At 67.2% G+C, this 27,376-nt stretch overlaps 14 protein-coding genes across 14 annotated transcripts; 9 read left to right on the forward strand and 5 right to left on the reverse strand.

The window, feature by feature from the left end:
* The first annotated feature begins 22 nt into the window (after nt 1-22).
* On the forward strand, nt 23-5,401 carry FA09DRAFT_328294 (type II DNA topoisomerase). The gene is made up of 13 exons (XM_025741716.1): nt 23-611; nt 668-780; nt 836-905; nt 956-1,651; nt 1,706-1,973; nt 2,025-3,160; nt 3,211-3,344; nt 3,397-3,452; nt 3,503-3,789; nt 3,845-4,084; nt 4,141-4,440; nt 4,497-4,613; nt 4,670-5,401. The coding sequence occupies exons 1-13, from the start codon at nt 33-35 to the stop codon at nt 5,270-5,272; spliced, it is 4,599 nt and encodes a 1,532-aa protein (XP_025600469.1). The 5' UTR covers nt 23-32; the 3' UTR covers nt 5,273-5,401.
* On the reverse strand, nt 5,320-6,175 carry FA09DRAFT_209375 (hypothetical protein). The gene has a single exon (XM_025739479.1). It carries the CDS (start codon nt 5,982-5,984, stop codon nt 5,367-5,369), a length of 618 nt encoding a protein of 205 aa, XP_025600470.1. The 5' UTR covers nt 5,985-6,175; the 3' UTR covers nt 5,320-5,366.
* Nucleotides 6,176-7,005: 830 nt separating this feature from the next.
* Nucleotides 7,006-7,552, forward strand: FA09DRAFT_328295 (hypothetical protein). The gene has a single exon (XM_025741717.1). The coding sequence runs from the start codon at nt 7,195-7,197 to the stop codon at nt 7,492-7,494; it is 300 nt and encodes a 99-aa protein (XP_025600471.1). The 5' UTR covers nt 7,006-7,194; the 3' UTR covers nt 7,495-7,552.
* On the forward strand, nt 7,487-8,894 carry FA09DRAFT_328296 (hypothetical protein). The gene is made up of 2 exons (XM_025741718.1): nt 7,487-7,639; nt 7,697-8,894. The coding sequence occupies exons 1-2, from the start codon at nt 7,554-7,556 to the stop codon at nt 8,763-8,765; spliced, it is 1,155 nt and encodes a 384-aa protein (XP_025600472.1). The 5' UTR covers nt 7,487-7,553; the 3' UTR covers nt 8,766-8,894.
* On the reverse strand, nt 8,819-9,767 carry FA09DRAFT_328297 (hypothetical protein). The gene is made up of 2 exons (XM_025741719.1): nt 9,118-9,767; nt 8,819-9,058 (listed from the first exon to the last, which is right to left on the reverse strand). The coding sequence occupies exons 1-2, from the start codon at nt 9,673-9,675 to the stop codon at nt 8,915-8,917; spliced, it is 702 nt and encodes a 233-aa protein (XP_025600473.1). The 5' UTR covers nt 9,676-9,767; the 3' UTR covers nt 8,819-8,914.
* Nucleotides 9,768-9,886: 119 nt separating this feature from the next.
* Nucleotides 9,887-11,903, forward strand: FA09DRAFT_358937 (hypothetical protein). Its single transcript, XM_025745029.1, has 2 exons — nt 9,887-10,057; nt 10,116-11,903. Exons 1-2 carry the CDS (start codon nt 10,008-10,010, stop codon nt 11,437-11,439), a joined length of 1,374 nt encoding a protein of 457 aa, XP_025600474.1. The 5' UTR covers nt 9,887-10,007; the 3' UTR covers nt 11,440-11,903.
* FA09DRAFT_358938 (Nucleotidylyl transferase) lies at nt 11,445-12,551 on the reverse strand (the record flags this gene model as incomplete). The annotated part of the gene is made up of 2 exons (XM_025745030.1): nt 11,445-12,366; nt 12,535-12,551. The coding sequence occupies 2 exons, from the start codon at nt 12,549-12,551 to the stop codon at nt 11,493-11,495; spliced, it is 891 nt and encodes a 296-aa protein (XP_025600475.1). The 3' UTR covers nt 11,445-11,492.
* Nucleotides 12,552-12,624: 73 nt separating this feature from the next.
* FA09DRAFT_358939 (DNase I-like protein) lies at nt 12,625-14,378 on the forward strand. Its single transcript, XM_025745031.1, has 2 exons — nt 12,625-13,914; nt 13,975-14,378. The coding sequence occupies exons 1-2, from the start codon at nt 12,655-12,657 to the stop codon at nt 14,263-14,265; spliced, it is 1,551 nt and encodes a 516-aa protein (XP_025600476.1). The 5' UTR covers nt 12,625-12,654; the 3' UTR covers nt 14,266-14,378.
* A 438-nt stretch (nt 14,379-14,816) lies between these two features.
* FA09DRAFT_209567 (hypothetical protein) lies at nt 14,817-16,296 on the forward strand. Its single transcript, XM_025739482.1, has one exon. The coding sequence runs from the start codon at nt 15,297-15,299 to the stop codon at nt 16,074-16,076; it is 780 nt and encodes a 259-aa protein (XP_025600477.1). The 5' UTR covers nt 14,817-15,296; the 3' UTR covers nt 16,077-16,296.
* On the reverse strand, nt 16,297-17,091 carry FA09DRAFT_209566 (hypothetical protein). Its single transcript, XM_025739481.1, has one exon. It carries the CDS (start codon nt 16,985-16,987, stop codon nt 16,517-16,519), a length of 471 nt encoding a protein of 156 aa, XP_025600478.1. The 5' UTR covers nt 16,988-17,091; the 3' UTR covers nt 16,297-16,516.
* Nucleotides 17,092-18,666, forward strand: FA09DRAFT_209565 (hypothetical protein). The gene has a single exon (XM_025739480.1). It carries the CDS (start codon nt 17,197-17,199, stop codon nt 18,580-18,582), a length of 1,386 nt encoding a protein of 461 aa, XP_025600479.1. The 5' UTR covers nt 17,092-17,196; the 3' UTR covers nt 18,583-18,666.
* Nucleotides 18,667-19,861: 1,195 nt separating this feature from the next.
* Nucleotides 19,862-21,574, forward strand: FA09DRAFT_328300 (protein YOP1). Its single transcript, XM_025741720.1, has 8 exons — nt 19,862-19,967; nt 20,087-20,098; nt 20,292-20,384; nt 20,443-20,459; nt 20,512-20,610; nt 20,708-20,776; nt 20,899-20,962; nt 21,146-21,574. The coding sequence occupies exons 1-8, from the start codon at nt 19,914-19,916 to the stop codon at nt 21,251-21,253; spliced, it is 516 nt and encodes a 171-aa protein (XP_025600480.1). The 5' UTR covers nt 19,862-19,913; the 3' UTR covers nt 21,254-21,574.
* Nucleotides 21,575-22,129: 555 nt separating this feature from the next.
* On the forward strand, nt 22,130-24,882 carry FA09DRAFT_358942 (hypothetical protein). The gene is made up of 5 exons (XM_025745032.1): nt 22,130-22,292; nt 22,348-22,485; nt 22,538-22,947; nt 23,000-23,557; nt 23,611-24,882. Exons 1-5 carry the CDS (start codon nt 22,261-22,263, stop codon nt 24,792-24,794), a joined length of 2,322 nt encoding a protein of 773 aa, XP_025600481.1. The 5' UTR covers nt 22,130-22,260; the 3' UTR covers nt 24,795-24,882.
* Nucleotides 24,883-24,922: 40 nt separating this feature from the next.
* Nucleotides 24,923-26,947, reverse strand: FA09DRAFT_337024 (FAD/NAD(P)-binding domain-containing protein; the record flags this gene model as incomplete). Its single annotated transcript, XM_025743960.1, has 4 exons — nt 24,923-25,048; nt 25,104-25,481; nt 25,537-26,550; nt 26,723-26,947. The coding sequence occupies 4 exons, from the start codon at nt 26,945-26,947 to the stop codon at nt 24,923-24,925; spliced, it is 1,743 nt and encodes a 580-aa protein (XP_025600482.1).
* Nucleotides 26,948-27,376: the final 429 nt, after the last annotated feature.

A 27,376-nucleotide genomic window follows, 5' to 3' on the forward strand; every position in this document is an offset into this window, starting at 1 on the left:
CTCCTCGCCTGGCTCTCACCTCCGCGCCCTTGATGCCCTGGCTGCGCTGCATCTTGCCTCTCGCCCACCACCGTCTCAGCGCCGTCCTCAAGCCCGCGACTCACTGCGCCTGCAAGTCTCTCGCCCGCCCAGCGCATACACGCGCCTTCCCGCCCGGCCCGGCGTTTCTGCTTTCGCGCCGCTCGCCGTCCGCGCCTCCGCGCCGCCCTCATCTCGCCGCGCCGGCGCCGCTGCAGCAGCTGCACGCCCGGCCCCACCAGCGCTTCCCAGCCCCCTTCACCACCTCAGCCGCAGCCATGTCCTCTGACGGCGGCGACCTCTACATGTCCGACGGCGGCAGCGACTACGACGTGCCCGCCGTCAAGAAGAAGCCTGCCGCCAAGGCCTCTGCAAAGCCGCGCGCCAAGCCAGCGGCGGACAAGGCGCCCAAGGCCGCGGCGGCGCCCAAGAAGAAGAAGGAGCCGCTGGCGCGCAAGAGCAACGAGGGTGCCAGCGCCAGCGAGTTTGACTTTGACGGCGACGAGAGCATCTTCGAGCACCCCGAGGTGCTCGCGAAGACTGCTCCGGCTGCGGCCGGTGGGTCGAAGTCGGCCACGCAGACGTACCAGAAGGTGAGTAGTGCAGCGCGTCAGGGCAGCGCAGCTGCTGATGTGCTGGCCTGCCTCAGCTCTCGCAATTGGAGCACGTCCTGAAGCGGCCGGACACGTACATTGGCAGCGTCGAGCACCACGAGGAGGAGCTGTGGGTGTACGACCCGACGACGCAGCAGATGGCGTACCGGTAAGTGGGCTGCAGGCGCTGCGGCAGGCGCGCTGCTCACATGTGCGGCGGACAGGAAAATCTCCTACGTGCCGGGCTTCTACAAGATCTTTGACGAGATTTTGGTCAACGCCGCCGACAACAAGGTGCGTGCTGCGGCGCTGGCGCTTGTGCGTGGGCTGACGCGCTGCTGCAGGTGCGCGACCCGACGATGGACACGATCAAGGTCACGATCAACAAGGAGGAGGGCTCGATCACCGTGTGGAACAACGGCCGCGGCATCCCCGTCGAGATGCACGAGAAGGAGGGCATCTACATCCCCGAGCTCATCTTCGGCAACCTGCTCACGTCGTCGAACTACGACGACGACGAGGACAAGGTGACGGGCGGCCGCAACGGCTACGGCGCCAAGCTCGCCAACATCTACTCGACGTCGTTCACCGTCGAGACGGCGGACAAGAAGTCGGAGAAGAAGTACGTGCAGACGTTCACCGACAACATGAGCAAGGCGGGCAAGCCGAAGATCACCAAGGGCGGCAAGACCGAGTACACGAGCATCAGCTTCAAGCCCGACCTGGCGCGCTTCAAGATGGAGCGCATCACCGACGACACCGAGGCGCTGATGATGAAGCGCGTGTTCGACATGGCCGGCACGGTCAAGGACTGCAAGGTCTTCCTCAACGGCGAGCGCCTCAAGGTCAAGACGTTCAAGCAGTACGTCGAGATGTACGTCAAGGCCATCAACGAGCTGAGCGGGCAGCCGAAGCTCGACGAGAACGGCGACGTGGCGGGCGCGACGCCGGCCAAGCAGACGATCATCTTCGACACGCAGGTCGACAAGGGCCGCACGTGGGAGGTGGCGTATGCCGTGTCCGACGGCCAGTTTCGCCAGGTGGGTGTGTGTGCCCGACGTGTGCAGTGCTGCAGCTGACCCTCTGCGCCGCAGTGCTCGTTTGTCAACCACATCGCGACGATTAAGGGCGGCAAGCACGTCGACATGGTCACGGCGCAGGTCGAGACGAAGATCATCGAGCTGCTCAAGAAGAAGAAGACGGGCCCCATCAAGGGCTCGCAGGTGCGGCAGCAGCTCTGGATCTTTGTCAACTGCGAGATCATCAACCCAACGTTCGACGGCCAGACGAAGGAGACGCTGACGCTCAAGCCGAGCGCGTTTGGGAGCAAGTACACCGTGTCCGACGAGGTCATCAAGAAGAGTGAGTGCAGTCGCAGCCGCGAGGCCCGGCTCTGCTGACACCCTGCGCCAGTCATGAAGGCGGGCGTCGCCGACAATGTGCTCTCGTTTGCCAAGTTCCAGCAGGAGAAGCAGATGAAGAAGCTCGACGGCCACAAGCGCAACCGCATCACGGGCATCGTCAAGCTCGAGGACGCCAACAATGCGGGCACGCGGCGCGCCGCCGACTGCACGCTGATCCTGACTGAGGGCGACTCCGCCAAGGCGCTGGCCGTGTCGGGCCTGACGGAGGTGGGGCGCGACAACTTCGGCGTGTTTCCGCTGCGCGGCAAGCTGCTCAACGTGCGCGAGGCGTCGACGGAGGCGATCCTGAAGAACGTCGAGATCAACCACATCAAGACGATTCTCGGCCTGCAGCACGGCAAGGTGTACAACAGCGTCGACAGCCTGCGCTACGGCAGCCTCATGATCATGACGGACCAGGACCACGACGGCTCGCACATCAAGGGCCTCATCATCAACTTCCTCGACCACTTCTACCCCTCGCTGCTCAAGCAGGCCGGCTTCCTTGTCGAGTTCATCACGCCGATCGTCAAGTGCACCAAGGGCAAGCAGGAGGTGTCGTTCTTCACGCTGCCCGAGTACGAGAACTGGAAGGCGGCGCACGCCGACGGCAAGGGCTGGGTGATCAAGTACTACAAGGGTCTCGGAACGAGCTCGGCGCAGGACGCCAAGAAGTACTTCCGCGCCATGGACAAGCACCTGCTGCCCTTCGACACGACGCAGCCCGGCGACCGCGAGCTCATCGACCTGGCGTTCAACAAGAAGAAGGCCGACGACCGCAAGGAGTGGCTGCGCCAGTTCCGCCCGGGCACCTTCCTCGACCACAACATTGCCAAGGTGCCGCTGGCCGACTTCATCAACAAGGAGCTCATCCTCTTCTCGATGGCGGACAACGTGCGCTCCATCCCGTCAATGGTCGACGGCCTCAAGCCGGGCCAGCGCAAGGTCATGTTTGGCTGCTTCAAGCGCAAGCTCAAGGCCGAGATCAAGGTCGCGCAGCTCGGCGGCTACGTCTCCGAGCACTCGGCCTACCACCACGGCGAGCAGAGCCTGTACATGACGATTGTCAATCTCGCGCAGGACTACTGCGGCGCCAACAACGTCAACATCCTCTCGCCCAACGGCCAATTCGGCACGCGGCTCATGGTGCGTGGCGTGTGAAGATGAGGCGCTGCAGGGGCTGACACCTCCCACAGGGCGGCAAGGACGCGGCCTCGGCACGTTACATCTTCACGAACCTGCCGCCCATCACGCGCACCGTGTTCCACCCGTCGGACGACCACCTGCTCAACTACCTCAACGACGATGGCCAGAGCATCGAGCCGGAGTGGTGCGTGGCGCCGAGTGCGTGGCCTGGCCGCCGACGCTGACGTGCTGCACAGGTACATGCCGACCGTGCCGCTGATCCTCATCAACGGCGGCGAGGGCATTGGCACAGGTGAGCAACGCCGATGCGACTCGCTTAGCGCTTCCGCTGACCCGTCCCAGGCTGGAGCTCCTGGGTGCCCAACTACAACCCCGCCGACGTCGTCGCCAACCTGCGCCGCCGCATGGCTGGCGAGGAGTACGTGCCCATGACGCCGTGGTACCGCGGCTTCACGGGCCCGATCGTGCAGTCGGCGTCGGACCGCTTCCGGTGCTCGGGCATCATCCGGCAGGTCGACGACAAGACGTGGGAGATCACCGAGCTGCCGATCCGCACGTGGACGTCGTCGTACAAGGAGTGGCTCGAGGAGCGCGTCGTCGGCTCGGAGAAGAGCCCGGCGACGATCAAGGCGAGTGCGACGTGAAGGGGATGGCCCACCACATGCTGACACCCTCTGCCTGCAGGAGTACAAGGAGTACCACACCGACACGACGGTGCACTTTATCATCGAGCTCAACGCGCGCGGCATGGCCGAGGTCAAGGACCAGGAGGCGGCCGAGACGTACTTCAAGATGCACCACATGCTCGCGACGTCGAACATGGTCCTCTTTGACCAGAACGGCAAGATCAAGAAGTACACGACGCCCGAGGAGATCGTGGAGGACTTCTACCTCATGCGCCTGAGCTACTACCAGAAGCGCAAGGTGCGCTGCAGCACGTGCCCGCCCTCCGTGCCTCACCACTGACCCGGCTTCTGCAGGACTTCCTCGTCGAGGAGCTCAAGACGGTGTACGAGCGCCTCTCGAACCAGGCGCGCTTCGTGCAGATGATCATCAAGCGCGAGCTCATCGTGTCGAACCGCAAGCGCGGCGAGATTGTGGCGGAGCTGCGCAAGCACCAGTTCCGCCCCTTCCCCAAGCAGGCCAAGGGCGCCATCGCCGCCGACGTCGACGACAACCGCCCGGAGGACGAGGTGGCCTTCCTCGAGGGCGGCGACAGCGCCGACTCGGACTTTGACTACCTGCTCGGCATGGCCATCTACACGCTCACCCGCGAGAAGGTGCGTCGCAGCAGGCAGCATGACGCGGCTGCAAGCACTGACACTGCATCTGCCAGGTCGAGCGTCTGCTCGCCCAGCGCGACGAGAAGGAGGCCGAGCTCACGGCGCTGCTCGGCCGCACGCCGCAGAACCTCTGGGATGAGGACCTGCACAACTTCACGACGCAGTGGGAGGTGCGTCGCCATCGGGAAGCGGGCGAGGACTACGGCTGACATCACACACCTCGCAGGCTCTGCTCACCGAGGACGAGCGCCGCCTGAAGGACGTGAGCAAGAAGAACAAGGCCAAGACGCTCAAGAAGACGAGCGGCAAGAGCGGTGCCGCCGCACGCAGCATCGTCAGGAAGGCCGTGCCGCTCTCGGACGACGAGGGCGACGACGACTTTGTCATTGCGGCACCGAAGAAGGCCGCCGGCGGCTCGAGCGCAAAGCGTGCTGCCAGCGGCGCGCTCTCGGACGACGACCTGGCGCAGCTGGGCCGGCCCAAGTCGCGCAGCAGCAGTCCGGCGCCGCCGAAGAAGGCCAAGACGCTCAAGCAGGGCACGCTCTCTGCGTTCCGGCGCGACGCTGCCGACGACTCCATCGAAGCCATCGAGCTGCCGGCCAAGCCCAAGGCGGCGCCTGCTGCAAAAGCGCGCGTTGCGTCGGGCAGCAAGGCCAAGCCCAAGGTGCTCGTCGACTCGGAGGACGACAGCTTCATGGAGGAGGCCGCGCCGCCGGCTCGTGCCGCGCCCTCGGCGCGCGCCGGCCGCAGTGTCAAGGCGGCCGTCAAGTATGTCATGTCCGAGGACGAGGACGAGGAGGACGGCGAGAGCGTGTATGGCTCGGACTGAGCGATGTCCGCCTGCGAGTGTGCCGTGTCTGCCGCTGCTGTCTTTCTCCCGTGCCTCTCTGTGTCTCTCATGTAGCATTACACTCTGCCCTGACTCATGTTACCGTTTCCATGCCGTGGCCATCGTGATGCCTGAGAGAGGAGCCGCTGGCGGGCCGACGACGTGCTCTCTCCGTGTCGGATTTCCGCTGCTTTTGCACCGCGAGCTCACTCAGGTACGACCATCGTCCTGACAGCAAGTGTGGCTCAGCCTCCCATGGGGCCAGCCGGCGGCTCGGCATCCAAGAAGGCTGCGCCAAACACGGCGTGGCTCGGCGAGCAAGCTGCTGTCCTCGCCGCAGCTTGCGGCCAAGAGCGTGCCGAGCAGAGCGGGACAGGGCGGCGGCGGTGCGAGGTTTTGCCGCACAACTCGGCTCCCAAGGCTGTCTGACAGGATGCGGCAGCGGCTGCCCGGAGCCCGCGGTGCTGCGGTACTGGACGCCGAGTCGCCGATGCCGAACGGATGCTGCGACGGAGGAGGAGCAAGCAGCGCGCAGGCAGAGAGCTCGTTCCCGCGCTCGCAGATCGCGCTTTGGCCGCAGCAGCGCCACATACGTAGGCTGCGCGCAAACGTGTGTTCCTGAGCGCAAGCTGCGTCGAGTCGAGCCGGCGGCTCGGGCATTCCTCTCGCGTTGCCTTCTCGGCGCCGGTGCGGGACGAGCGCCGTCCATCATCTCACCCTCTCGCGCAACCCTGTCTCGGCCGGCTCGGACGGCTCCCGCAACAGCCGGTGCGGAGTGCGAAGCGTCCAGCACGTCGAACCCGCAAAGCAGCAGCAGCAAGGGCCAGCCGCGGCATGACTGAGCGGATGGCCGTGCTCTGGGTGCGGTACGCCCACGTGTGTCCGCGTCCGGCGCTGCGGGCAAAGCAGCCTCTGACCGGTCCGCGAAGAAGAGCAAATTTGTTGCGAGATGATCTCGTCGAGGAGATGAGGCGAGCTGAGCATGCCCGGGACGCCGGCAGGCCAAGCATGAAGCCTGCGCGGATGTTCTGGCCCGAGCAGCGGCTGCTTGCACATGTGAGCTCCCCCGCGCCACCTTGACGATCTCTCCCGTATGCAGCGCTTGGCAGAGCGGCGGCAGAGGCTTCCGTGCGAAGATGAGACGGAGAGCCCGGTGCTGCTGATGGAGCACGAGGGCGCAGGGTTAGTGCCTCCGAGTCGGAGCTGCCCCTCGCGGCTGTCGCGGAGTGCGGGCCTGCGTGTCATCTCACTGCCGCCGCTGCAGGTCCTACGGCCGAGCGCATCGGCGGGCACCTGAGCAGCATGCGCGCCGTTCACTAAGACTTAGCAAGGTGCGAGGCAGATCTCGCTCAAGACGCCGGCATCACAGCACAGCACGAGCACAGCACAAGCACAGCCGCTCAGGCGCAGCACGAGGCCTGCAGCGGCAACGTCTCGTTTGCACCGCCCTTCGCCGCCGGGGAGGCAGCGCAGCATCTCTCTGCCCTCTCGCTTGGCACAGCCAAAGAGAGGCAGCATTCCTGCGTCCGGGTGCGCGCACCCGCGGGCCGAAGGTGTCGGGAGCCCTCGTCCGCGGACCGACGGCGATGCCTGCACCGCGGATGCACGACGGGTGTGAGCGAGAGACCTCGTGATGGCTCCGTGGATGCTTGCTGAGCTGAGCAAGAGGCAGAGAGCCGCAAGCCAAGACACATGAGGCCCCACTGCCGTGCCTTGGCCTTCATCTCGCCGCACTCTCGGCAGAGTCGCAGAGTGCTCGCATCTCACGCTAGGCATGGCCGTGAGATGAGCTCTCTGCATGCCGCATGGAGGCGCATCGGGCGGAAGTCAGCACGCTTACGTGCGGATATAGTCGGAGAGAGAGGCATGCTGCGACGCTGCGCTGCGATGCTGCAGAGGTGACTCGGCAGAGAGTCATGCTGATGGCGAGCAGGCGCAGCTCTCCTGCAGCCGGCCAGATTCTGCCGGCCCTTGCTCTCGTCCTCCCTCTCTCTCGAGTTGCTGCTGCTGTTCGGCCGTTGCGGCGCTCGGAGGTGCTCGGCCCTTGCGTCGCTGCCGCGGCGGTGCCTCGCCCTCCTCCGTCTCGGTGCCGAGCCGTGCCCTGTGCTGTGCTGCGGAGCCTGCGCATCGGGCCGCATGGCGGCAACGCAGCGCGCCCAGCATCAGCGCCGGCCGCACCATATAACCCTGCGCCTCTCCGTCCCCTGCTCGCCGCCTCGTGACCCTTCCGTGCGCCAGCGCTGCCGCTCTCTACCGCTGTCCTCGCCTGCCTCAGCCCACCATGCCCTCGTCTCAACACGCCTCGTCGTCGACACATCCGCTCGGCGCCGGCATGTGCGTGCACCTCACCTCGCCCGTCGCGTCGCCGTGAGTCGGATGTGCTGGCTCTGCTTTTGCATCGAGTCGCTGACCCCAGCCTCGCAGACGAGCCTACCGTCGCTCCGGCACGCTGAGCTTGCACTCGTCGCCCGCCGTTCGGCCATCTGCCGCACTCGCACCCGCACCCGTCGACGACGACCCGCTGCTGCGCTCGCTGCAGAACGGCGACATCTCGCTCGACGCCGTGCTCGCCTTTCCCGTGCACTGGCACCGTCTCGCCGCTTCCCTCTCGGGCCCGTCCAGCGCACCCTCCTCGGCGCGCACCTCCACCTCAGAGTCCTCGCCGCTCTCCTCGGCTCCCGAGGCGCCGCTGCGCTCCACCTCGCTCCCCATCGTGCCCACCGAACGGCCCACACGCCCCTCGCGCCGCGCCGCTCGCTTCGCCGCTCTCGCACACGCAGCCGGCAGCGAGGCCAGTCTAGACCTCCAAGCCCTACGTCGACCATCAGCACTCGAGCGAGCCCTCAACTCGGCTCGTCAGTACATGCCTCCTGCGCCATCTGCTGCTCCCGGCATCCGCCGCAGCAGCAGTGCGCCCGATGCGCTGCTCCTCGCCGCCGCGGCCGGAGTGTCCACCACGCCTCGCGCAGCGGGCTGCGAGTCGGCCGACTGGGACCTCATCTCTTCCCCGGAGGACGTCAGCACACCCATGCAGCGAGCTCCTGGCTCGCCGCGCATCCCGACACTCTCACTCGCGCCCATGTCGCCGAGCGAGACGAATGACGAGGCCGCCATGGCCGCTGCCGTGCCGCGCAGTCCACAGCCGCTGCTGCCCGGCGCGCTCGGCCTCTCCTTCCTCACGCCCGCGCCCGGCGCGCCGCCGCTGCCCATCGTCTCCGAGTCTGGCGCGGCGGGCGTCTCGAGCATGTCGGACAGCAGCAACAGCAGCAACAGCAGCAACGTCGATGACTTCCTCGTGGCTCCCGACGAGCGCAAGCAACCACCGATCCGCTCCTACGCACCTGCCGCTGCGCTGCCGGTGTACGACTTTGCCGCCGCCGCGGCTGCCGCTACGCTGGCTGTCGAGGCTCGCACGGCTTCCCGGGCGCCAGGATGGGTCGCAGGCTGGAACGGCTTTGGCGGTGCGCCTCGCACGAGCAACAGCATTGCCTGAAGCACCACACCCCAATCTCTTCGCCTCTCTTCACCGCTACGCCTCCTCGGCGGGCCTATGTATCACCATGTCACCCTCTTCCCGCGCTACACGCTGTATGATATCCCGATTGCCACTTGCTTTCCCGCCTGTTCCTTTGCTGCTGCTGCTCATTTCCGGCCCATCTTGCCCGCCGCGCGCAGCTGCGCCACGGTGCCCTCGTACGTCTTCTCCGCCTCGGGCAGCTGCAGCATGTGCCTGAGCCAGCGCGTGAGATTGGGCGCGCGCGTGTCGGCGCCAAAGAGGAGCTTGCCCTGCTCTCGAGCATCAGCGGCTTGCCCGATTGATGCGCATGCGCAGACGGCAGACTCACCTCGGGCGTAGCCTCCAGGTCTGCCAGCGGCGGCAGCACAAAGTAGTCTGCCCAGCTCTTCTGTCCGGCCACGAGCCACGGCCCCGCCTCCGCCTCGACGAGCGGCTCGAGCTTCTCGAGCAAGGCGTGCATGTCCTCCACCGCCGGCTGCAGCTTCTGCGCCACCTCTTCCTCGGCGACGCCCTCCTCTTCGAGCGCGTGGCGCGCCTTGACGAGGCGCGGCTCGGCGAGCGGGAAGAGCTGGCTGCTCAGGAGCGAGATCCAGCGTTCGGCACGTGCGGCCGCTGCTGCGTCTTGCGGAAAGAGGGAGCGCAGCGCCGGCAGCTGCGCCGAGAGGTAGCCCGCGACGGCGCGCGACTCGTACAGCGTCAGATCGCCGTGCAGCAGCACGGGCAGCAGGCCGAAGGGCGAGTGCGGCGCGAGACGATCGTCATGCGGCGGCACATGGGTGTACTGGAACGAGGCATCGACGGCGCTGAGCGCGAGCGTGATGGTGCGCGTGTAGGTGGAGAAGGGCAGGCCGAGCAGCTGCAGCGGCGGCGCGGTGGACGACGACATGCTGGGGTGAGGCTGTGGTGGTGCTGAGGTGGGTTGAACTCAAGCAAGCCAGACCTTGCGCTTAAGAAGAGCTGCTGTCGTGGGGCAGCGAGCTTGGCAGCGGATGTGGAGGCCCGGGCGAGCGGAGCGCGGAGACGGCGCGGGAACAGCCGGCGATGCGGTGCGGTGCGCGTCTTGACCGCTGCTCGTCCCGCTCCTTCTTTCCTACCACCACGCCCCGTTTCCACGCTCCTCTTCTGCTCGCTCGTATTGCGCGCACACGCAGCGCACGCAGCGCTTGCATTGGTGCCTCATCACCAGCGCCTGCTGCAGCGCTGGCCGAGGCGCCCGCCATGCCGTCGCACGATCTCGTCGAGGGCCGTCGGCTGCCTACTGCGCACGTGTGAGGCCCGCTCTGGCCCCCACCAGCGCCTTGCTCTGCGCTGACACACAAACCTCAGCTGGCCACCACGACGTCCTGCGCCGCGCTTCGTCCGCGCCACGGCCCTCACGCGCGCCACGCCGCCGCCCGACGAGCAGGCGCAGCGTGAGGCAGCAGCAGCTGAAGCACAGCGCGTGGCGCAGCAGGCGCAGGACGAGGAACATGCTTCCTTCTTCCCGCCTGCGCGCGACGAGGATGCAGCAGCGCATCCTGGCATCGGCAGCAGCGCCAATGACAGCTGCGCCGAGGTGGGCCAGGCTGCGCTCTCAGTGGCGCCGACGCTGCTCGAGGGACCGGAATCGAGCAGCAGTGCCGGCGGCAGCATGGCCGAGCTGTACGCCTCGCTGGCATCCGTCCTCCCCTCTCCCGCCGTCGTCGTCTCCGCCAGAGCAGTCTCGCGTCCGGTGGTCCGTGCGGCGCCCGCGGCTCAGTCCAGCCGGCGAGCGCACGCCGCTCCAGACTGGTTCGGCGGCCGGCCAGGCAGAGGCTTTCTCGTCGCGCCGCCAGCGAGCACATCAGCGGCTGCTGCAGGCACGAGTGCGGCGGCCATACTGCCGCAGGTCGAGGCCAGTGACGCCTTCTGTCCGCTGTGTCAAATCTCCGTGCCAGCCTTGCAGGCGCGCGACCACGCAACCTCCATCGCGCACCAGCTACTGTTGCCTCTCTCCGCGCCTGCTCCACGCCAGCCGCGCGGCGTCAAGACAGGGCCCGCGCAAGAGCAACGCGAGCAGGACGAGCGGCTGCTGCTGGATGCGCGCAACCGAGGCTACCGGGCACTGGCGCGCATGGGCTGGCAGGAGGGCATGGGCCTTGGAGAGGCGGAGGTGCGACGACTGAGAGAGATGGAGGAATCGCGGCGGCTGAGGGAGATGGAGGAGACACAGAAGGAGGAAGAGCGGCAGCGGGCGAAGCGGATGCGGCAAGAAGTACGAATAGGGCAGACGCAGGAACGCGAAGGCAGCAGGGCCAAGCCGATCGAGCTCGGCTCGGAGGATGAGATGGAGCAAGAGGCGGAGTCATTTAGCTCGCTCAAACGCAGCCATAGCGCCTCTCCGCCTCCTCCTGCTACGCCAGCAGCCGATCAGCCACGAGCGCGCATCATTCCGCTCCAGCCCACCGCCCGCCCGGACCGACGCGGCATCGGCACTTCGCTGCCCTCTGCGTCTGCATCTGCTAGCAGCAGCAGCAGCTCGCGCAGACGCCTCACGCTCAACGCCACGGCCGCACGCCATGCCGAACTGGTGCGCACAGGACGCAGGACAGAGAGCAAGAGTGTCAAGCGTGAGCGGCTCGAGCGCGAGCGTGAACGCGCGAGAGCGACGCGCGCCATGCTGGACTTCTAGACCTCCCACTGCCTCCATGTATCATTGGCTCTTCCTCAAGAGATACCCCACATTCATTGCTCGCCCTCAGCGATCCACAGATCGTCGCCTGCGTGCTGCTCGAGATACTCTGCGATGTTGTCGGGGACGAGTTTGCGGAGCTCCTCCCCGCGCGTCTCATCTGCCTTGCCCTTGAGCAGATCGCGCACCGCCGTGCTGCTGATGCCCTGCGCCTCCTTGACATCCACGACGCTCACGTCGCCGCTCTCCACACGCGGCGCAATGAGCGGCCGCCGCAGCATTTGCTCCTCCTCGTCGCGATCGGCCTGCGAGTCGCTCTGCGGCCGGCGCGCACAGATGAACGTTGTGCGCTCCTCGTCGAAGAAGCCGCGCGCCACGCGCTGCAACTCCGCCTCGCCGCCGTAGTATTTCGGCTCGAAGAAGCGCACGAGCGTGTCGGTGCCTACGAGCCAGTGCAGACGAGCAGAGGGCTCGGCAGAAGTGCTGGCGGTGCTGCTCGGGCGCGCGAAGCCATGCTCAGAGAGGTAGTCGTGCAGCAATGTAGACTTGCTCGCCATCAGCGGCTCCTTGACGAGTGCGACGGCGACGTGAGGCTCGTGTCCCTGTGCGCGCAGCCGCTCCTCAAGTGCGTGCGCCAGCAGCACGAGCAGGTCGAGGCGCCGCTCGACGCGCACATCGCCCACGCGCCCGGCCCCCTTGTCGGCGTTCTTGGCCGAGAAGAGCAGCAGGTGCGCCGTGGGCTGAGGCGCCGCGAGCGCGAGTGCGAGGTGCGCGTGCGAGGGCGGGTTGAAGGACGAGTCGAGCACGGCGATGTGCGTCGTGTCGGTCCTGCGTGCTGCGCTGGACGGCTTGGGAGGCCACGAGGAGGCGGTGGAGTAGAGGAGCAGCGGCAGCTCGCGCGCTCCGCCGACGTACTCGCCCAGCGCACTGCGCAGTTGCGCCGAGAGCGAGGCGGACAGAGACATGAGGTATGGATCGGAAGAGGTGTCCAGTGTAGGAAGAGGCTGTTGCGGCGTGCAGTGCGGAGAGCGGATGGAGTGAGAAAGGAAGGAAGGCGCTGCTTAGCTCGTCAAGCCAAGTGGAGGCGCGCCGCACTGGCGCGATGCTGACATAAGCACGGCTCGCTTCCCCGCATCCACGGCGCACGGGCGTGATAGCGCGGCCGCCTCGCTTGCCTCGACCGTCCTGCTCACCACCCCCCTCTCTCTGCCCAGCATGTCCTCGCTCCGCGTGCAGGTCGCGACGTACAACTACAACTTGCGCGGCCTCTCCTCTGCGCCCGACTTTACGCCGTGGCTTGTGCCGACGCTGAGCGCCAAGTCTGCGGCGTACGTCTCGGGCAGCAACCCGCTCGAGGGGCGTCCGGCGCCCGACATCTACGCCGTCGGCTTCCAGGAGCTGCTGCCTCTCGACGTCGCCTTCTCTTCCGGCGCCGCAGCAGGGCAAGATGCCATCGCGAGCACCGACACTGCCATTCGCCGGGCCATCCGGCCGCAGAGCGCCGTGACGCGCAGTGATGGCAAGTACCCTCCCGGCGGCGGGCCAGAGGACTACGCCCTCGTGGCGCGCATCCAGCTCGTGTCCATCGTGCTCTTCGTCTACGCACGCGAGCGCAGCGACTCGCCGGGCGCCAAGAGCATCGCGCAGCGCGTCAAGGAGGTGCGCTCGGCCACGGTCGGCACGGGCCTGCTGGGCCTCATGGGCAACAAGGGCGCAGTGGGCGTGCGTGTCGTGCTCGAGGGAGCAAAGCGCGAGACGGACGACGAGGTCCTCACATTCGTGTGCGCGCATCTTGCCGCGCACGACCACCAGGTGGCTCGCCGCAACCGAGACTGGCGCAACATCGTCTCGCGTCTCGTCTTCACTCCCTCCTCGCTGCACGCACTGCCTCCGCAGCAGGTCGTGCCTGTACGCTCTGGCGGAGGAGCACCCAACACTGAGGAGCTGAAGCGGCAATACGAGGAGTCGAAGAAGGGAGCGGGCAACAAGGGTCTCGCTGCACTCGACGGCAAGGAGCACGGCATCTACGACTCGACGCATCTCTTCGTCTTTGGCGATCTCAACTATCGCATTGCCTTCAACTCCGCCCCGGCGCCTCATCTGGCGCGCAAGGGCGGCGAAGGCGAGAAGCTGAAGAAGGCAGACGTGAAGCGCAAGGTGCAGCAAGCCGACTGGCGGACTCTTGCGGCATACGATCAGCTCTTGATTGAGCGGCATCACCCTTCCGGCGCGCGCGTCTTCCACGGTCTCACGGAGCCGCCGCTGGCCAGTGCCGGCTTTGGCCCGACGTACAAGTACAAGATCGACAAGAAGAAGAGCGCGGAAGAGCTGGCGAAGGAGAAGGGCGAGGGCGTGCTGAGTGGCAAGCGTGTGCCTGGGTGGACGGACAGAATCCTCTGGGCGAGCGTGGGCGCTGAGGAGGAGGAGATGCATGGAGTGGAAGTGGAGCTGTATCGCAGCGTCATGAGCTACACGGTGAGTGCTGCTCCTGCATCCCTGCCTGTCGGTGCCGCTCAGCTCACGTCTCTGCATCAGATCTCCGACCACAAGCCAGTCACTACTCTCCTTCGCCTTCCCGCCTCGCGCGGCACGCTTCTCTCGAGGCACGCGCCGTACGCCATTGACGCGTCGTGGCGCAGCAAGGCGCTCGTGGGCCGCACGCTCGACGGCGCACTCGGCATCGTCTGGCGCGCACTCGTCACCGCGGGCGCAGGCAACGTGGTTGCCGGAGCGCTCGAGGCCGTCGTCGTGCTGCTGCTCGCGGTGTGGTACCTTGGCAACGGAGGAGGCGATGCGGGGTGGTGGATTCCCAGCCTGCGGGCATAGGCGACGTTGGAGAGGATTTTCACACGCGAGCTTCAGATGGGCGGTGCAGTCTGCGCACGTGATGGACGAGACCGAAGCAACCCACTTCTCACCATCCGCCTGCACCCTGAGTGGCTGAGAAGGCTGACTTCGAGCGGCATGAAGCGATAGACAGGGTTCCGCACGAGACCTGCTGGGCGTCGGCGCACGGCGTGCTGCATGCGGCTGATCCGCGGAACTGAGCCCGACGCGCGGCGGTGGTGGACGCTGCCTCAACGCCGCCCTCGCTGCACTGTGCTCCGCTTGACAGCAAGCTGCGGCGGACTCAATCGTCGTGAACAGCTGCAGAATGAAAGGAAGGCGAGCTGAAAGAGGTTCACGATGAAGCTCAGCATGCAGCAAGTGCAGCCTGCAGGTGCAGCGGCAGAGACAGGCAAGGTTGAGTTGCGCCGAGAGCGCGGCGCGGCGCCGTGGGCGGGGCGCTGCTGCGCGCGCGTGCCGGCGCTGGCGGCGGTGGACGCCGCATGCGGCGCGGCGAGCCTTGGGTTCAAAGACCGACGCCTCGGCCGCCGCACGCCTCCGAGCCTCGCTGCCTCCTCCTTTGCCTCTCCCTCGCTCGGCTCAGACCAGCAGCCCAGCGGCCGCAGGCGGAACGGGAGCGCAGTTCGGAGCTCTTGCCTCGCAGCTGGGCTTCCGTGGTCGAGAGTCTTCGCCCTCAGCCCTGCTGCTGCGGCGGCCTGTCGAAGCTCCTCGGGCGCGTCGCATCGGGATGCGAGGCCGCGGCCCTCCGCCCCCTCCGCCCTCCCGACCCGCTTCGCCGCCTGTCTGCTCTGCAGCGCGGAAAGCGGCGCTAGAACACGCAGCTTGAGGCTACTCCATGCGTGCTGTCCGAGAGCAAGTGACCGCCCAGGTGGCAGGGCGTGACGAGGCGGCGCAAGTGAGCGTCGCCTGCACCCGGCTGCAGCAAGGTCTCACGCCTGTACGCCCGTCCTCGCTGCCCTGACGCAGCCCACAGCCGCCGCCGCTCGGCCGTGCAGAGAGCCAATTGGCGGATGCATCTGGCCAGCATGACAGCAGAGCGCCGCCACAGACTTAGGCTCGGGCCATTCATCGTCGCTGCACTTGCTGGCCACTCGCGCTTGCCCTCGTGGCGTCCGGGCAGCAGCTCAGCACGCCGGACTGGAGGCATCGGCGCCGGAGGCCTCGGCAAGCACAGCCGTCATGCGCAGGGCACAGTGCGTCTACTCAGCCCGATGCCGAGACAGCGCCCACAGCACGCATTGCTGCTGCAGCGTCCGATGCGGCCGTGCGCACCTGGCCGCAAGGAGACGCCCGGACGGACGCCGGGGACGTCAAAAGGCAGCGCCCTGAGCGTAGCGCTCGCCTTTGTGTCCCTCTCTCACCCACTGTCACTGTCCTCCCTCCGTCACCCTCCAGCGCACAGCATGTTCCGTCCGCTTCTCCTGCTCAGCGTGCTCGGTCTGGTCGCCTGCGCGCCCGCGCCCCAGGTGACGGCCGCACCGCAGCCGGCGATCACCGGCTACCCGGCGCTCCTCGCCGTGGCGCAGCGCGGCTCCCTCTCCTCAATCGACGGCCAAGCCCAGGCTTCCGCCGTCGGTGCCTTCCTCGACGACCTGCGCTCGCACGCCTCCGACTCGGCATACCTCTCTTCGGCCGTGAACGAGATGGAGCAGAACCAGTTTGGCTTCGTCACGGCCGTCATCGCCACCGCGGAGGGCGACCCGGCTCTGAAGAGCCAGTTCGTGTCGAACTTCGATGAGCGCGTGCAGAGCGTCGGCGAGCAGTATCGCTCGGCGGCTACCATCAAGTGAGTCATCCACTGTGTTCATCCCTGTCTCTCCGTTACTGACCCGTGGCCGCAAGGAACGACAACCGCTACGCCTCGGTGCGCTCGCAGCTCACACAAAGCCAGGACGGCGCCGCCACCACGCTCAATGCCTTCCTGTCGCTCTACTCGATTCCCGCCACGCAAGTCTTCGCCGTCAGCTCCTCGGCCGCGAGCTCCACCGCCATCCCTACCACGCGGCCGTCGACGGGCATGCAGGTCAGCGGCGCCGCCTCTCACTTCGGAGCTGCTGCGGGCTCGCTTGCGGTCGTCGCGGCGTCCGCGCTCGGCATGCTGCTGCTCGCCTAGGTGTCTTGATCCATCGGGCCTTGTCCTGCTTCGCCTTTCCGCGCCGCGACCTCCGTCGTTCGGCAGCCTGTATCGCACACGTCTCTGCTTCGCATCTGTCATGCCACTCGTCACCTGCTAAAGGTTGTGAAGAAGTCGAGTGAGCAGGCCAGGAAGCGTCGGCGGCCGATTCTGCGGCACGGCTCCTGACGCGTGACTTGTCTGGTGCGCTTGATGAGGCACGGGCCGCCGCCGCGTCCGGGCTCCGGCAACATGTTCCTCATCATCGGCCCGTGATGTCGAGTGGCAAGTACATTGATGAGCTCGACGTCGAGCAAGAATGCGCAGACAGCACCCCAAGGGCACATCTCGTCTTCCTCCTCCTCGTCTTCCTCCCACGACCGCCACCACTCCATCGCCACCATGCCACCTCTTCTCCGTCACGCGTTGCTCTTCTTTCTCTCCCACCGCCTCGTCCAATCCGGCTCCGGCTCTCTGCTTTCCATCCCTCTCCTCACTCTTCTTATCCTCTCGCCTTTTCCGCATCCACTGAGTGTCCTTGCGGGCGGCACGCTCGCGACCTTGCGCAGCGGGCTCGTCGAGGCGCATCCTACGCCTGTGGGCGTTGCGCTGCTAGGCCCAGCCGTCGTGCTATACGCGAGCGGACTGCTGACTTGGGCTCTGCGGCGGCGATGCGGCTCGAGCGCTTGGACAGTGGTGCTGTGGGCGTCGGTGTGGGTCGTTGTCGCTCAGAGTCCAGCAGGACGAGCCCTCAAGTGAGCTTCTCTCGCGCCTTTCACGCTCCGTGCTGACCCCAAATGCGCAGCTGGACAAGTCGTGCCTCACTTCCTGCGACGTCGTCCGACCTCTTCGATCCGATCCGGCGACTGGCGGGACAAGTCGGCGTCTCGATGAGCGCCATGCTGTTCGCCCTCGCGCTCGCCGAGTCATGCGAGAAGCTTATTGCCGTGCTCAACGAAGCGCGGCAAGCGCAAGTCCAAGTCACGCCTCGAAGCGAGTACGCGCCGTTGCTTACGCACCAAACAAGCTCGTCCTGGGCTGCGACTGCATCTGCCAGCGTCGCCGCGACGGAGGTGATTCCGGACACGGCGGAGTGGCAAAGCTCAAGCGTGACGGGGAGCGCATCGGACGTCGAGGCTGGCCCCACACCACGATGGCTCCGCTCGAGAACCGCGACAGCAGAGCAGAGCTACTGGCTGAAGCGCTACGCCTCCGTACGCGATGGTCTTCGACAAGCGAAGTTGAGCGGCATCCAGCTGGGCGCCGTCGCCATGCTGCTGTTTCTCTTGCTTTCGCCTCTTCGCTCTACCCGCTCTCTGTCCATCAATGATCCATCGATCGCGGTAGCGTGCATCTCCTCCGTTCCACCGTCCGAGGATCGGCAAAGCGCACAAGAAGCCCTCCTTCATGCCTCTCGAGTCCTCTCATCGCGCGGCGCACAACTCATCGTCTGGCCCGAAGGCGCGTTGCACGTCCTCGACTCACGCGCAGAAGACGAACTCTGGAGAGCCGCACAGAGCGTAGTGAACAACCACGGCAGTGCTGTCTTGCTCTCCTACCGCCTCGACGGCCCGGAGAGCTCCACCACGCAGAGAAGCACTCTCCTCGCGCGTGACGCGACGCCGTTCGTGCACGACAAGACGCACCTTGTGCCCTTCTTCGAGACCTCCTCTCCCTCTCTGCATCCCGCCTCCTCCACTTCTCTCCATCTCGGCTCGACGTCGGTCTCACTCGCCATTCGCATCTGCCACGAGATGGCCTTCCCCTCGAGCCCAGCCCAGGTACTCCTCATCCCCGCATCCACGTCCTCGGCGCTTCTCTCTGTGCTGCTCGTCGCTCAAGCGAGAGAAGCCGTGCTTGAAGGTCAAGCTGCGGGCGCACTCATCTGCGATGCATCACCGGCCGCCTTCTCCGGCGTAGTCGACGCCAGCGGCTTCGTCTCACTGCGCCAGAACGACGCGCTGACGATGCATCGCATCACGCTGCCGCGCGGCGACGACACACGCCATCTCTATGCCCGCCTAGCTGCGCGCCTCTCATCGACAGGTGCAGATCTGGCGATACTAGGCGCTGCGATGGCGCTGCTGCTCGCTGCGAGACATGTGAGGAAGTGCAAGGCACAGCTCGAGCGCTTCGCGCAGGAGTGCTTCACGCATTGGCTAGCCATGAGCGGCGGCTTCTGAACGGGCTTTGAAATGCGAATTGTGCGTGAGGCGTGATGATGTGAGGCATCCGAGTAGATGGGTGACTGCGAGGTGGTGGAAGAGAAGGAAAAGGGGGGAACGGCGCCTCCACACGGCAGATCAGGAGGATGGTGCAGCTGGAGCAGAATGCACGGGCCACGCGGCGCGCGCTCTGCTCTGCTGGCTGCAGGCGCCCCTGCGGCATGCGGTGCCGACAGCGAGCAGCCTCATCTCCTTCGCCGGCCTCGCTGCACCTCTCTACTGCAGATGTGTGGTGGGTTATGGCTCAAAATGTGCAGGCTCTTGTCCTGCTGCTCTCGCGATGCCCATTGCAGAGCCATACGATCAGCTCAAGGGGTCTTTCTCCCGCATGTCTACGGACTGACTCGACTCTTACTGCGCTGAGCCTGCTTTCGTATCCGCCATCCCGCATCTCGAGCGGCGGGGTCTGACGCCATCATCAAGGGCTCTCGGCACTCGGTCGGCGCCTGGTCAGGAGCCTAGGAGCACAGCCGCAGCGAGAGGAGTACTGGGTAAAGTGTGTTGAGGCGTGAGGCGCGAGCACGCCGCACGCCGGCCACACGGCGTCCAGCGATAGGAAGCGGCACCTCGACGAGGTCCCCATCATACGGCACCCGGCGTGCAGGCTCATCAGCGCCTGGCCGAGGAGGGTCCTCGACGGCGAGCGCAGAGGCATGGCCAGGTCGCGTGAGCGTGATGCTCTCTTTCGCGGCGCGCTCCCTCTTCCACGCACACGCAGCAGCCACGTCGGCGCTGTCGCTGCGCAGCGCAGCAGCGTGCATCAGGGTGCAGGAGCGGCAGAGGACGCAGGCGCTGTGCCGCAGCCGTGCAGCGAGGCCGGCGCGGCGAGGCGGTGCGGAGAGCGCGAGCCGCAGCATCAGCAGCAGCCGCGGCACATCCACGCGGCGTGCGAAGAAAGGCACGACGAGGCGGCGGAGCAGCGCGCCGGCCGCGCGGCGCGCGCGGTGCACGATGAGGTGCGGCAGCGCTCCAAGGCGGGCCCAGCCCTGCCGTCCGCTGCTCCCGTGCCGCGTGCACCGTGGCCGTGGGCTGGCGCGAGCGCCGATGCGCACACTGGCCGCGTGCCTGCGCTGCCACAGTTCGCGCTGAGAGCTCGAGCGCCGCCGTGACGTGCACGGCGCGCGGTGAGCGTGAAGCTTCCTTTCTCTGCGGCGCTGCCGCGGCCGCCGCTGCGGCTGGGGCTGCGTGCACAGCTCATCGTCGCGCGCATCCGCCGCCGCCTTCGCTCCCGACACCCATCCCCGCCAACCCGCACCCTCACCCACCTCACCCACCACATCTTGCCCACCATGGCTGCCCAGGCTCAGCAGTTCCAGCAGAAGGCCGAGTACTTCGTCGCGCAGGTGCGTGCTGCGTGTCCGGCCCGGTGCGCGCCGCGGCTGCCGCCTTATCGCGCGCAGCCTGCGCGCCGCCCGGGCCTGTGCTGCTGCCGTGTGCTCTGCTGACTCTCGAGCTCCATCAGATCGACAAGGAGGTGCGTTGAGGGCTCATGGCTGGCGTGGATGCGAGGCTCGCGGCGGATGCGCTTGTTGCACGGCGGCGCGGCTGCAGGGTCTGCGGTGGAGGCGGCGCTGGACGTGCACATCTTCCAGCGCAGCTGCCACGCTCGCACAGCTGGCTCGACCACGCCGCACAAGCGCTCGCCGGCTCACGCCTGTCTCCCTCAGCTGTCCAAGTACCCGCAGCTCGTCAAGCTCGAGCAGACGACCAACATCCCCAAGGCCTACGGCGCCATCGGTGCCTTCTCGCTCTTCACCATCGTGCGTGCCTTGCGGCTGACGGATGCCGCTGTCTGTGCTGACCCTCTGCCTCGCACAGCTCGTCTTCTTCAACATGTGCGCCGCTGTGCTGCGTGATGCCCCTTGCGCTGTCTGACACCCTCTGCAGCTTCGCCGGCTTCCTGACGAACCTCATCGGCTTCGTGCTGCCCGCCTACTTCTCCATGCGCGCGCTCGAGACGCCGCAGCCGCAGGACGACGTCCAGTGGTGCGTGCGCGGCGCACACAGGAAGCCCTGATGCTGCTGCTGACGTCTCTGCGTCCTCTCCGTCTCTGCTTCTCGCTCTGCGCCCTGCTGCGCACAGGCTCACCTACTGGGTCGTCTTCGGCGCCTTCAACTTCGCCGAGTCGTTCGTCGACCTGATCCTCTACGTGCGTGGCGCTTGCCGGGCGCTTGTGTGGAGCACTGGCTGACCTTCTCCCGCAACAGTGGTGCGCCGGCAGCATGACACAACGCAGACGCCGAGCAGAGTACTGACCGCGCGCCGCGCTGCAGGTTCCCCTTCTACTACACCTTCAAGACCCTCGCCATCGTGTGGCTCATGCTGCCGCAGACGCAGGTGCGTGAAGAGTCGCGAGAGCCGGCAGGCTTGAGGCACCGGGCCGCACTGCCTCGCATGGACAGGCACGCCAGCGCGCCATGTGCAGTGAGGCAGCGCCGTGCCACTGTGCCTCGAACCACGACGACTCAGCACGAGATGTGGCCTTTCCTGCATCCCGCTGACCTTTGTGCTTCTCCTCAGGGCGCCAAGATCGTGTACCACCGCGCCCTCCGGCCGCTGTTCCACTCGTCGTCGCGCTCGGCCAGCCACACGACGCCCGTGGCGCCCACTGCCGCCGACATCAACTAAGCGCCTGCTCGCTTGGCTGCTCGCGGCGCAGCAAGAGTGCGCGCAGCTCGGCCGCTCGGGCGCTGTCCCTCTGAGCCGGAGCAGCTCAGCTCTTACGGGCCAGGTGCTGGCGTGCTAGCCATGCCGCCTCTGGCCTGGCCCTTCTCCTTCCGCTTCTCGCCTTGCCCACACGAACCTTTGACGAACCTGGCTTCCTCTGCGCGCCTCGCTCCTCCTCTCTTACCCCTCTCGCCCGCCCATCCCATATCATTCCATCCGCCCCCCTCTTCCTCCCGAAAACGACATACTTGCTGCGCTCCCACGAGTCGAAATGAAGCCCCGTCGTCCTGCTGCTGCGTGGCCGGGCCGGCGCTGCGAGGCTTGGCGGGTTCCACGCTGAGCGACGCCTTTGCTGCTCTCCGTCCCTGGAGCGACAGCGGCAAGGTGTTGTCTCTGGCTGCAAGCTTGACGAGCCCTCCACGTGCGCGCATCCGGCGCACGTCCTCGTGCGCTGATGCTACGACGCCGCTACAGCAGTCCCTGATGGGCACCCTCTGACGCCCAGCTATCACGCATTGAGCACCCTCATCTGTATTTCGAGGCACAAGAGCCCGGCGCCTGCTCAGAGAGAGCGTAGAGGAGGCAGCGTCAGGAGGTGCTCCTGGTGCCTTGCGCTGCGCTGTGCGGCCCCTCGCGCCAAATTGCGAATTTGGGCGCTGACTCGCGGCCGGCTGGCGCCTTCTGTAGTCTAATTAGAAGCAGGCTGTAATTGGCGCGCCCGCACGCCGTGCAGCCACGACATGCACACCCCGCAGCAGCGGTGCAGCGCTCCGCGGCAGCGCAGCGGTCTGGCGCGTCGCGTGCCTGGCTCGCAGCGTCTACGCGCTCCGACCGGCGCCTCCCGCTTGGCACCGTACTCTGACTCCTCAAGCCTCAAAGCAAAGCTCAGGACCTGCGCTGGCGAACAAGACGCCGCGCACGGACGGACGGACGGACGCAAGCGTGACTGCACAGCAGACGTCTCAGCCATGAGCGACATTCCTGCCAGCACGATCCCCGTGTGAGCGCTGCCGCACGAGGGCCGCACGGCCACGCCTGCTGACGCCTCTTCGCAGGGCGTGCTCTGAGTGCCGCGCGACCAAGGTCCGCTGCCTGCCGCTCGCCGAGCCGGGCGGCCGCTGCAAGCGCTGCGAGCGGCTGTCGCTCGAGTGCGTCTACCTGGCGCACCGCAAGGGCCGCAAGCCGACGGTCAGGTGAATGGCGCAAGACGTGCTCCTCTTGCCTCGCGTCTGACATGCTCCACAGCCGCTCCAGCGAGGCCGGGCCCTCGGCCAGCCCAGGTGCGCACAAGAAGCAGCGTCTCAACTCGGCGCACGGCTCCGCTGCCGGCAATGGCTTCGGGCGCGCCTACTCCAACGGCGTCGCCTCGGGCTCGTCGGTCGCGTCGCCGGCGCAGCAGGCGCCGGCGCCGATCAGCCTGGCACGCAGCTCGGCCTCGCAGGCCCAGGTGCTGAGCCGCCCGCCGCCGTCGCTCGCCGACCTGCTGCAGCCGTGGATGGGCTCGGACCCGTCGCTGCTCGCGCACATCCCGCCCAGTCCGCGTCCGCCCCCGTGGGAGCATCTCGACCCCGTCAGCCTCGAGATCGTGACGCTCGAGGAGGGTCGCCAGCTGTTCGCCTTCTTCTTTGCCTACTACCTGCCGTGGTGTGCCATGTGTGAGCCGCTCTCGCATGCTGCTGCCAGCGTTGCCGCTCACGCTTAGCGCAGTTGATCCCACTCTCCACACGCACGACTACGTGCGCTCTGCGTCGCCCTTTCTGTACTGCGCCATTTTGACCATCACAGCAAGGCTAGCCATACCCGCCGACGAGGCGACAGACGAGCACCGTCGTTCACCGGTGCCCATCCTGGCGCGTGCGGCCCTCAAGCGGCGGCAGCTCGCTACGCACGTCGACCTGCTGCGCACGTGGAGCTTCAAGGACGACGAGCCGCGCATCGAGACGTGCCAGGCGCTCTTCTGTCTCGCCACGTGGAAGGAGCCCGACGACCGCCTCTCGTACCTGCACTGCGGCTTCAGCTTCCGCATCGCCATGGCCATGGCGCTCGACGCCAAGCAGAACGTCAGCGACAAGGGCGATGCCAACGCCGAGGCCGAGCACCGCTGGTTCCTGAATCGCCAGCGCACGTGGCTGGCGCTCTTCATGCAGGATCGCACGCAGTGCATGCACTACCTCACCACGCCCACGTTCCCGCACGACAACGAGCTGATCACCGAGTGCACCATGTGGCACGCGCAGCCCGGGACATTCGTCGACGACAAGCTACGTGAGTCTGCCGTGCTTGCGCCATAGAAGACCACTGCTGACGTTTCCTCGCAGAGTGCGCGAGCGTCGACTGCCGGCGCATGCAGAGCAAGTATCTCGCAGTCATCAGCCGGCTGGCGCCGGACCACGCCAGTGCCAGCAGCTCGCACAGCGCGCTGGCCGAAGGGCCCAACGTGCTGCTGCCGGCGCTGCAGAGCGAGGTGCGCGAGTGGAACGCGCGCTGGCACGGCGAGGTGCAGCGCGCGCACGCCGGCATCGATCCGGCAGAGTGGGGCCACAAGAGCACGATTCTGGAGATCTGGATCAACTCGATCGAGCTGCACGTCTCGACGCTCGGCCTCAAGCACAGCTTCCAGCACGCGCGCCAGGCCGACCTCGGCTCGCTGCTGACCGACATGCCGGCGCTCTGGCCGTGTGTGCGCACCGCGCGCGCCATCCTCATCGCGCTCACAGCGCTGCCGCCGCTCTACTTGCGCAGCACTACGGACGGCGTCGGCCTCCTGGCGCCGTGGGCAGCGCTGCTGCTCTGCCGTCTGGCGTCGATTCAGCGCATGCAGAAGGGCGGCGAGAGCACTGCGGCGCAGAGCATCGACATAATCCGACGCTGCCGCGATGCCTTCTCCGCGTGCATCCTCACAAGCACAGACAACGCTCGGCTTTTTGCGCGCACCCTCGACGGCATTCTGCAGGAGACGACCGCTAAGGCTGCAGCGCACGCTTCGGACGAGCCGATCCTCGCGGCCGGGCAGCGCACGAGCCGTGGCACGCCGCCGCGCGGCTGGCTGTGGTCGAGCGACTCGCTGTCGGGCCGCAACGTCTCGCCGAAGCGCGAGCAGACCGACGCCTCGCCGCCGTCGCAGGCATCCGAGACGCCCAACGGTGCACCCTTGGCGGACGCCTCTTCGAGCGCACATGCGGACGCACTGCTGCTGATGAGCGCCACGAGCAACGCGGCGTACAACGCTCCGCCGCAGCTCCCACCTGCGCGTGCGGCAGCCCCGTCGAGCGCCGCTGCTGCCCGGGCTCCGCCAGTGGGCCTCGCACCGATGCTCTCTGCGCCCGACGCTCCGTCGCAGTACGCGCAGCAGGCTGCAGCGCCGCAGGACATGGATCTGATGGGCAACGTCGGCGACTGGCAGCCGCGGCAGGACGAGGCGAGCAATGCGGCGTTCGAGGATCTGCTGCGCTTCCTCGACAGCGGGCTGGGGCCCTTCGAGCAGGGCGCGCTGCAGATGTAGACGCGCACAGCGCATACGGGAAGTCACCCTGTTTCTTTGCTGCGCGACTGATGCGATTAGGGTGAGGCTATGTGCGTGACGGATGTACAAAAGGCATGCGAGGTAGACAGCGGCGGGACACAGGCGCTTCAGACGCTCATGTCGTCCTGGCTGAGGCCGCGCCGGGTCCACATGGACGGCGCGTTGAGGTCGAGCGGGCACTCCTCGGGGCCCTTGACGCCGACCTTGCCGGAGGACTGGAAGACGGCGCAGTCCTGTGAGGAGGGTCAGCCGGTTGCGGAGGGCTCATCATCAGCGGCAGATACGCACCAGACCAACAGTGACCTTGATGTTCGGCTCCGGCGCCGTGTAGCGCGCAAGCTCCTTCGCCGCAGCCTCAGCGTCGTCAGCGCGCTCGCGCTCGACGAGTGCGCAGATGTTGCGCACGGCCACCTCAGCCTGCGTCCAAGCCGTGTGGCCGGCGTTGAGCGCGCCAAACGCGTCCGCGGCGTCGCCGATGACAAAGACGTGCTCCATGCCCGGCGCCACCTGCGGCTCCTCGTCCGAGCCGGGCGTGTGCACGCCGAGCTGCAGATGCCGGTTGACGCGCGCCATGTGGCTGCGGTCGCAGAGCACCGAGTCGAGGCCGTGGCTGGAGGCAAAGGTGGAGAGGAAGGACGTGTTCGGACGCTGACCCGTGCAGAACAGCTGCGCAATTATGAGTCAGCCAATGCAACAGAGACCCGCACTGCACGCCACTCACCACAAGGTCCGCTGCAGCCTCGCGGCCATCGAGCGTGCGCACGACACGTCGCTCGTCGCTGGTGATCTTCATGCTCTCGAGGTCTGCGCGCGCGCCGAGCAGCACATCAACGCCGAGCGCCTCGAAGCGGCGCATCGTCTCCTCGTGCAGATAGTCGTCGAAGCGCGGCAGCAGCTTCTTGCTCGACGAGACGAGCGTGACCTGCTTGGGCGTGTCGCTCTTGGGCGCCGAGGGTGTGCCGTAGAGCGCGGCAATGTCGGCGGCGAACTGCACGCCGAGCGCACCGCCGCCGATGACAAGCACCGAGGCGGCCTTGCAGATGCGCTCCTGAGCGTCGCGCAGCCACGCCACGCCCTCCGTCTTGCTGCCGCGGCACGGCGGCAGGTTGGCCGTCGGCGTGCCAGACGCCTCCTTCTGGCGCGGCGACGTGGAGCGCGAGTCGGGCGGCGACGGCGGGCGCTCGTCGTACGGCAGGTGCGGGTCGAGCACCAGGCTCTCCTGCAGCTGCGTGGCGATGTCGGCGACGCTCGCATTGCCCTGCGCCGTCGTCTCTGTGGCATCGGCGGCCTCAGGCGGCGTCGGCAGAGCTTGGCAGGCGCTGGCACGGCCGCGTCGCAGCGGCAGGGCGCGGCTTTCGGCTGACTCGCGGCTGTCGGCCGGCGGCTGCTCGCGACAGCAGCGACCCGGACGCATGAGCTCGGAGCCCTGCTGCGCAGGCATCGGGCCCGGCCCGCTCCACACGTTGATGCACGGCGGCAGGTGCGAGCCGAGGGCGTAGACGAGGTAGTCGAAGCGCACCTCCATCATCTCGGCGGCGGCCGTGGGCGAGCGGCAGCACGTCGAGCCGCCGGTGAGCGGCAGGTAGCGCGCGATGCCACGACCGTAGCGCGGGCGCGTCGAGTTGGGCGGCGGCGTCGTGGGTGCGAGGGAGATGAGGCAGCCGTGCAGCAGCGCGTGGCTGCCGGGCGAGTCGACGCCGCCGGGCGAGAACATCTTGCTGTAGGGAATGAAGACCTGCGAAGGAGTCAGTCAGCCCGTGTGGCGCAGGAGCAACTCAGCGGCAGCGCTGTGCAGAACGTGCTTTTGGCAGCGACATACATGTGCAGCACCAGCACAGTGACAGTGCAGAGCACCACAGGGCCACCATCCCAACACAGAGCCATCGTCTTCGCCGCACGACGCTTACCTTCTCCTCGTGGCCTTTGACAACGGCGACGCGCGGGAAGGCGTAGAGATGGTTGGCGTGCGTGTTGCGCTCGAGCACGACGACGCGCCAGTCCGCCGGCAGCTGGGCCAGCAGCATCTGGATGGCGCGGTGGCCGGCGTACGAGGCGCCGAGCACGAGCACCGTCTTTGTCGGGCGGTGCGGCAGCGGCGCCGGCGCGGCCGACGACGAGGCGGCGGCGGACATGGCTGGCGGTGCGGTGGGTGGAGAGAGACAGAGAGACGGGGATGTGCTGAAGAGCTGGCGGTGCGTGGTGTGCAAGTGGTGTGCGGGTCGTGAGGTCGGTGAGGATGATCGGACTGGCGTTGGGGTCAGCGGGAAGCAGCAGCGCCAGCCAGACGCAGCGCCCCAGAGAAGACGCTTCGCCGCCGCAGCGCACGGCGGAAGCAGCCGGCGGCCCCGCCTCGGGCACGCCGCGAGTGTGCGCGCCGCGTGGCAAAGCGACTGATCTGGGATGAGCTGAGCGCGGCCTGAGCTGGGCCCGGCACAGGAGAAGTCTCGGCGCGCGGCCAAGCGCAAATTCAGCGCCCGCTGCCATTTGTTAATCGCGCGCGTCATCGCCGCTACGGCCGGCGGCGATGCGCTTATCAGATTATTCGGCGGCACGTGCAGGCG

This window comes from Tilletiopsis washingtonensis, assembly GCF_003144115.1.
Source record: "Tilletiopsis washingtonensis strain MCA 4186 unplaced genomic scaffold FA09scaffold_4, whole genome shotgun sequence".
Classification (NCBI taxonomy): Eukaryota; Fungi; Basidiomycota; class Exobasidiomycetes; order Entylomatales; genus Tilletiopsis; species Tilletiopsis washingtonensis.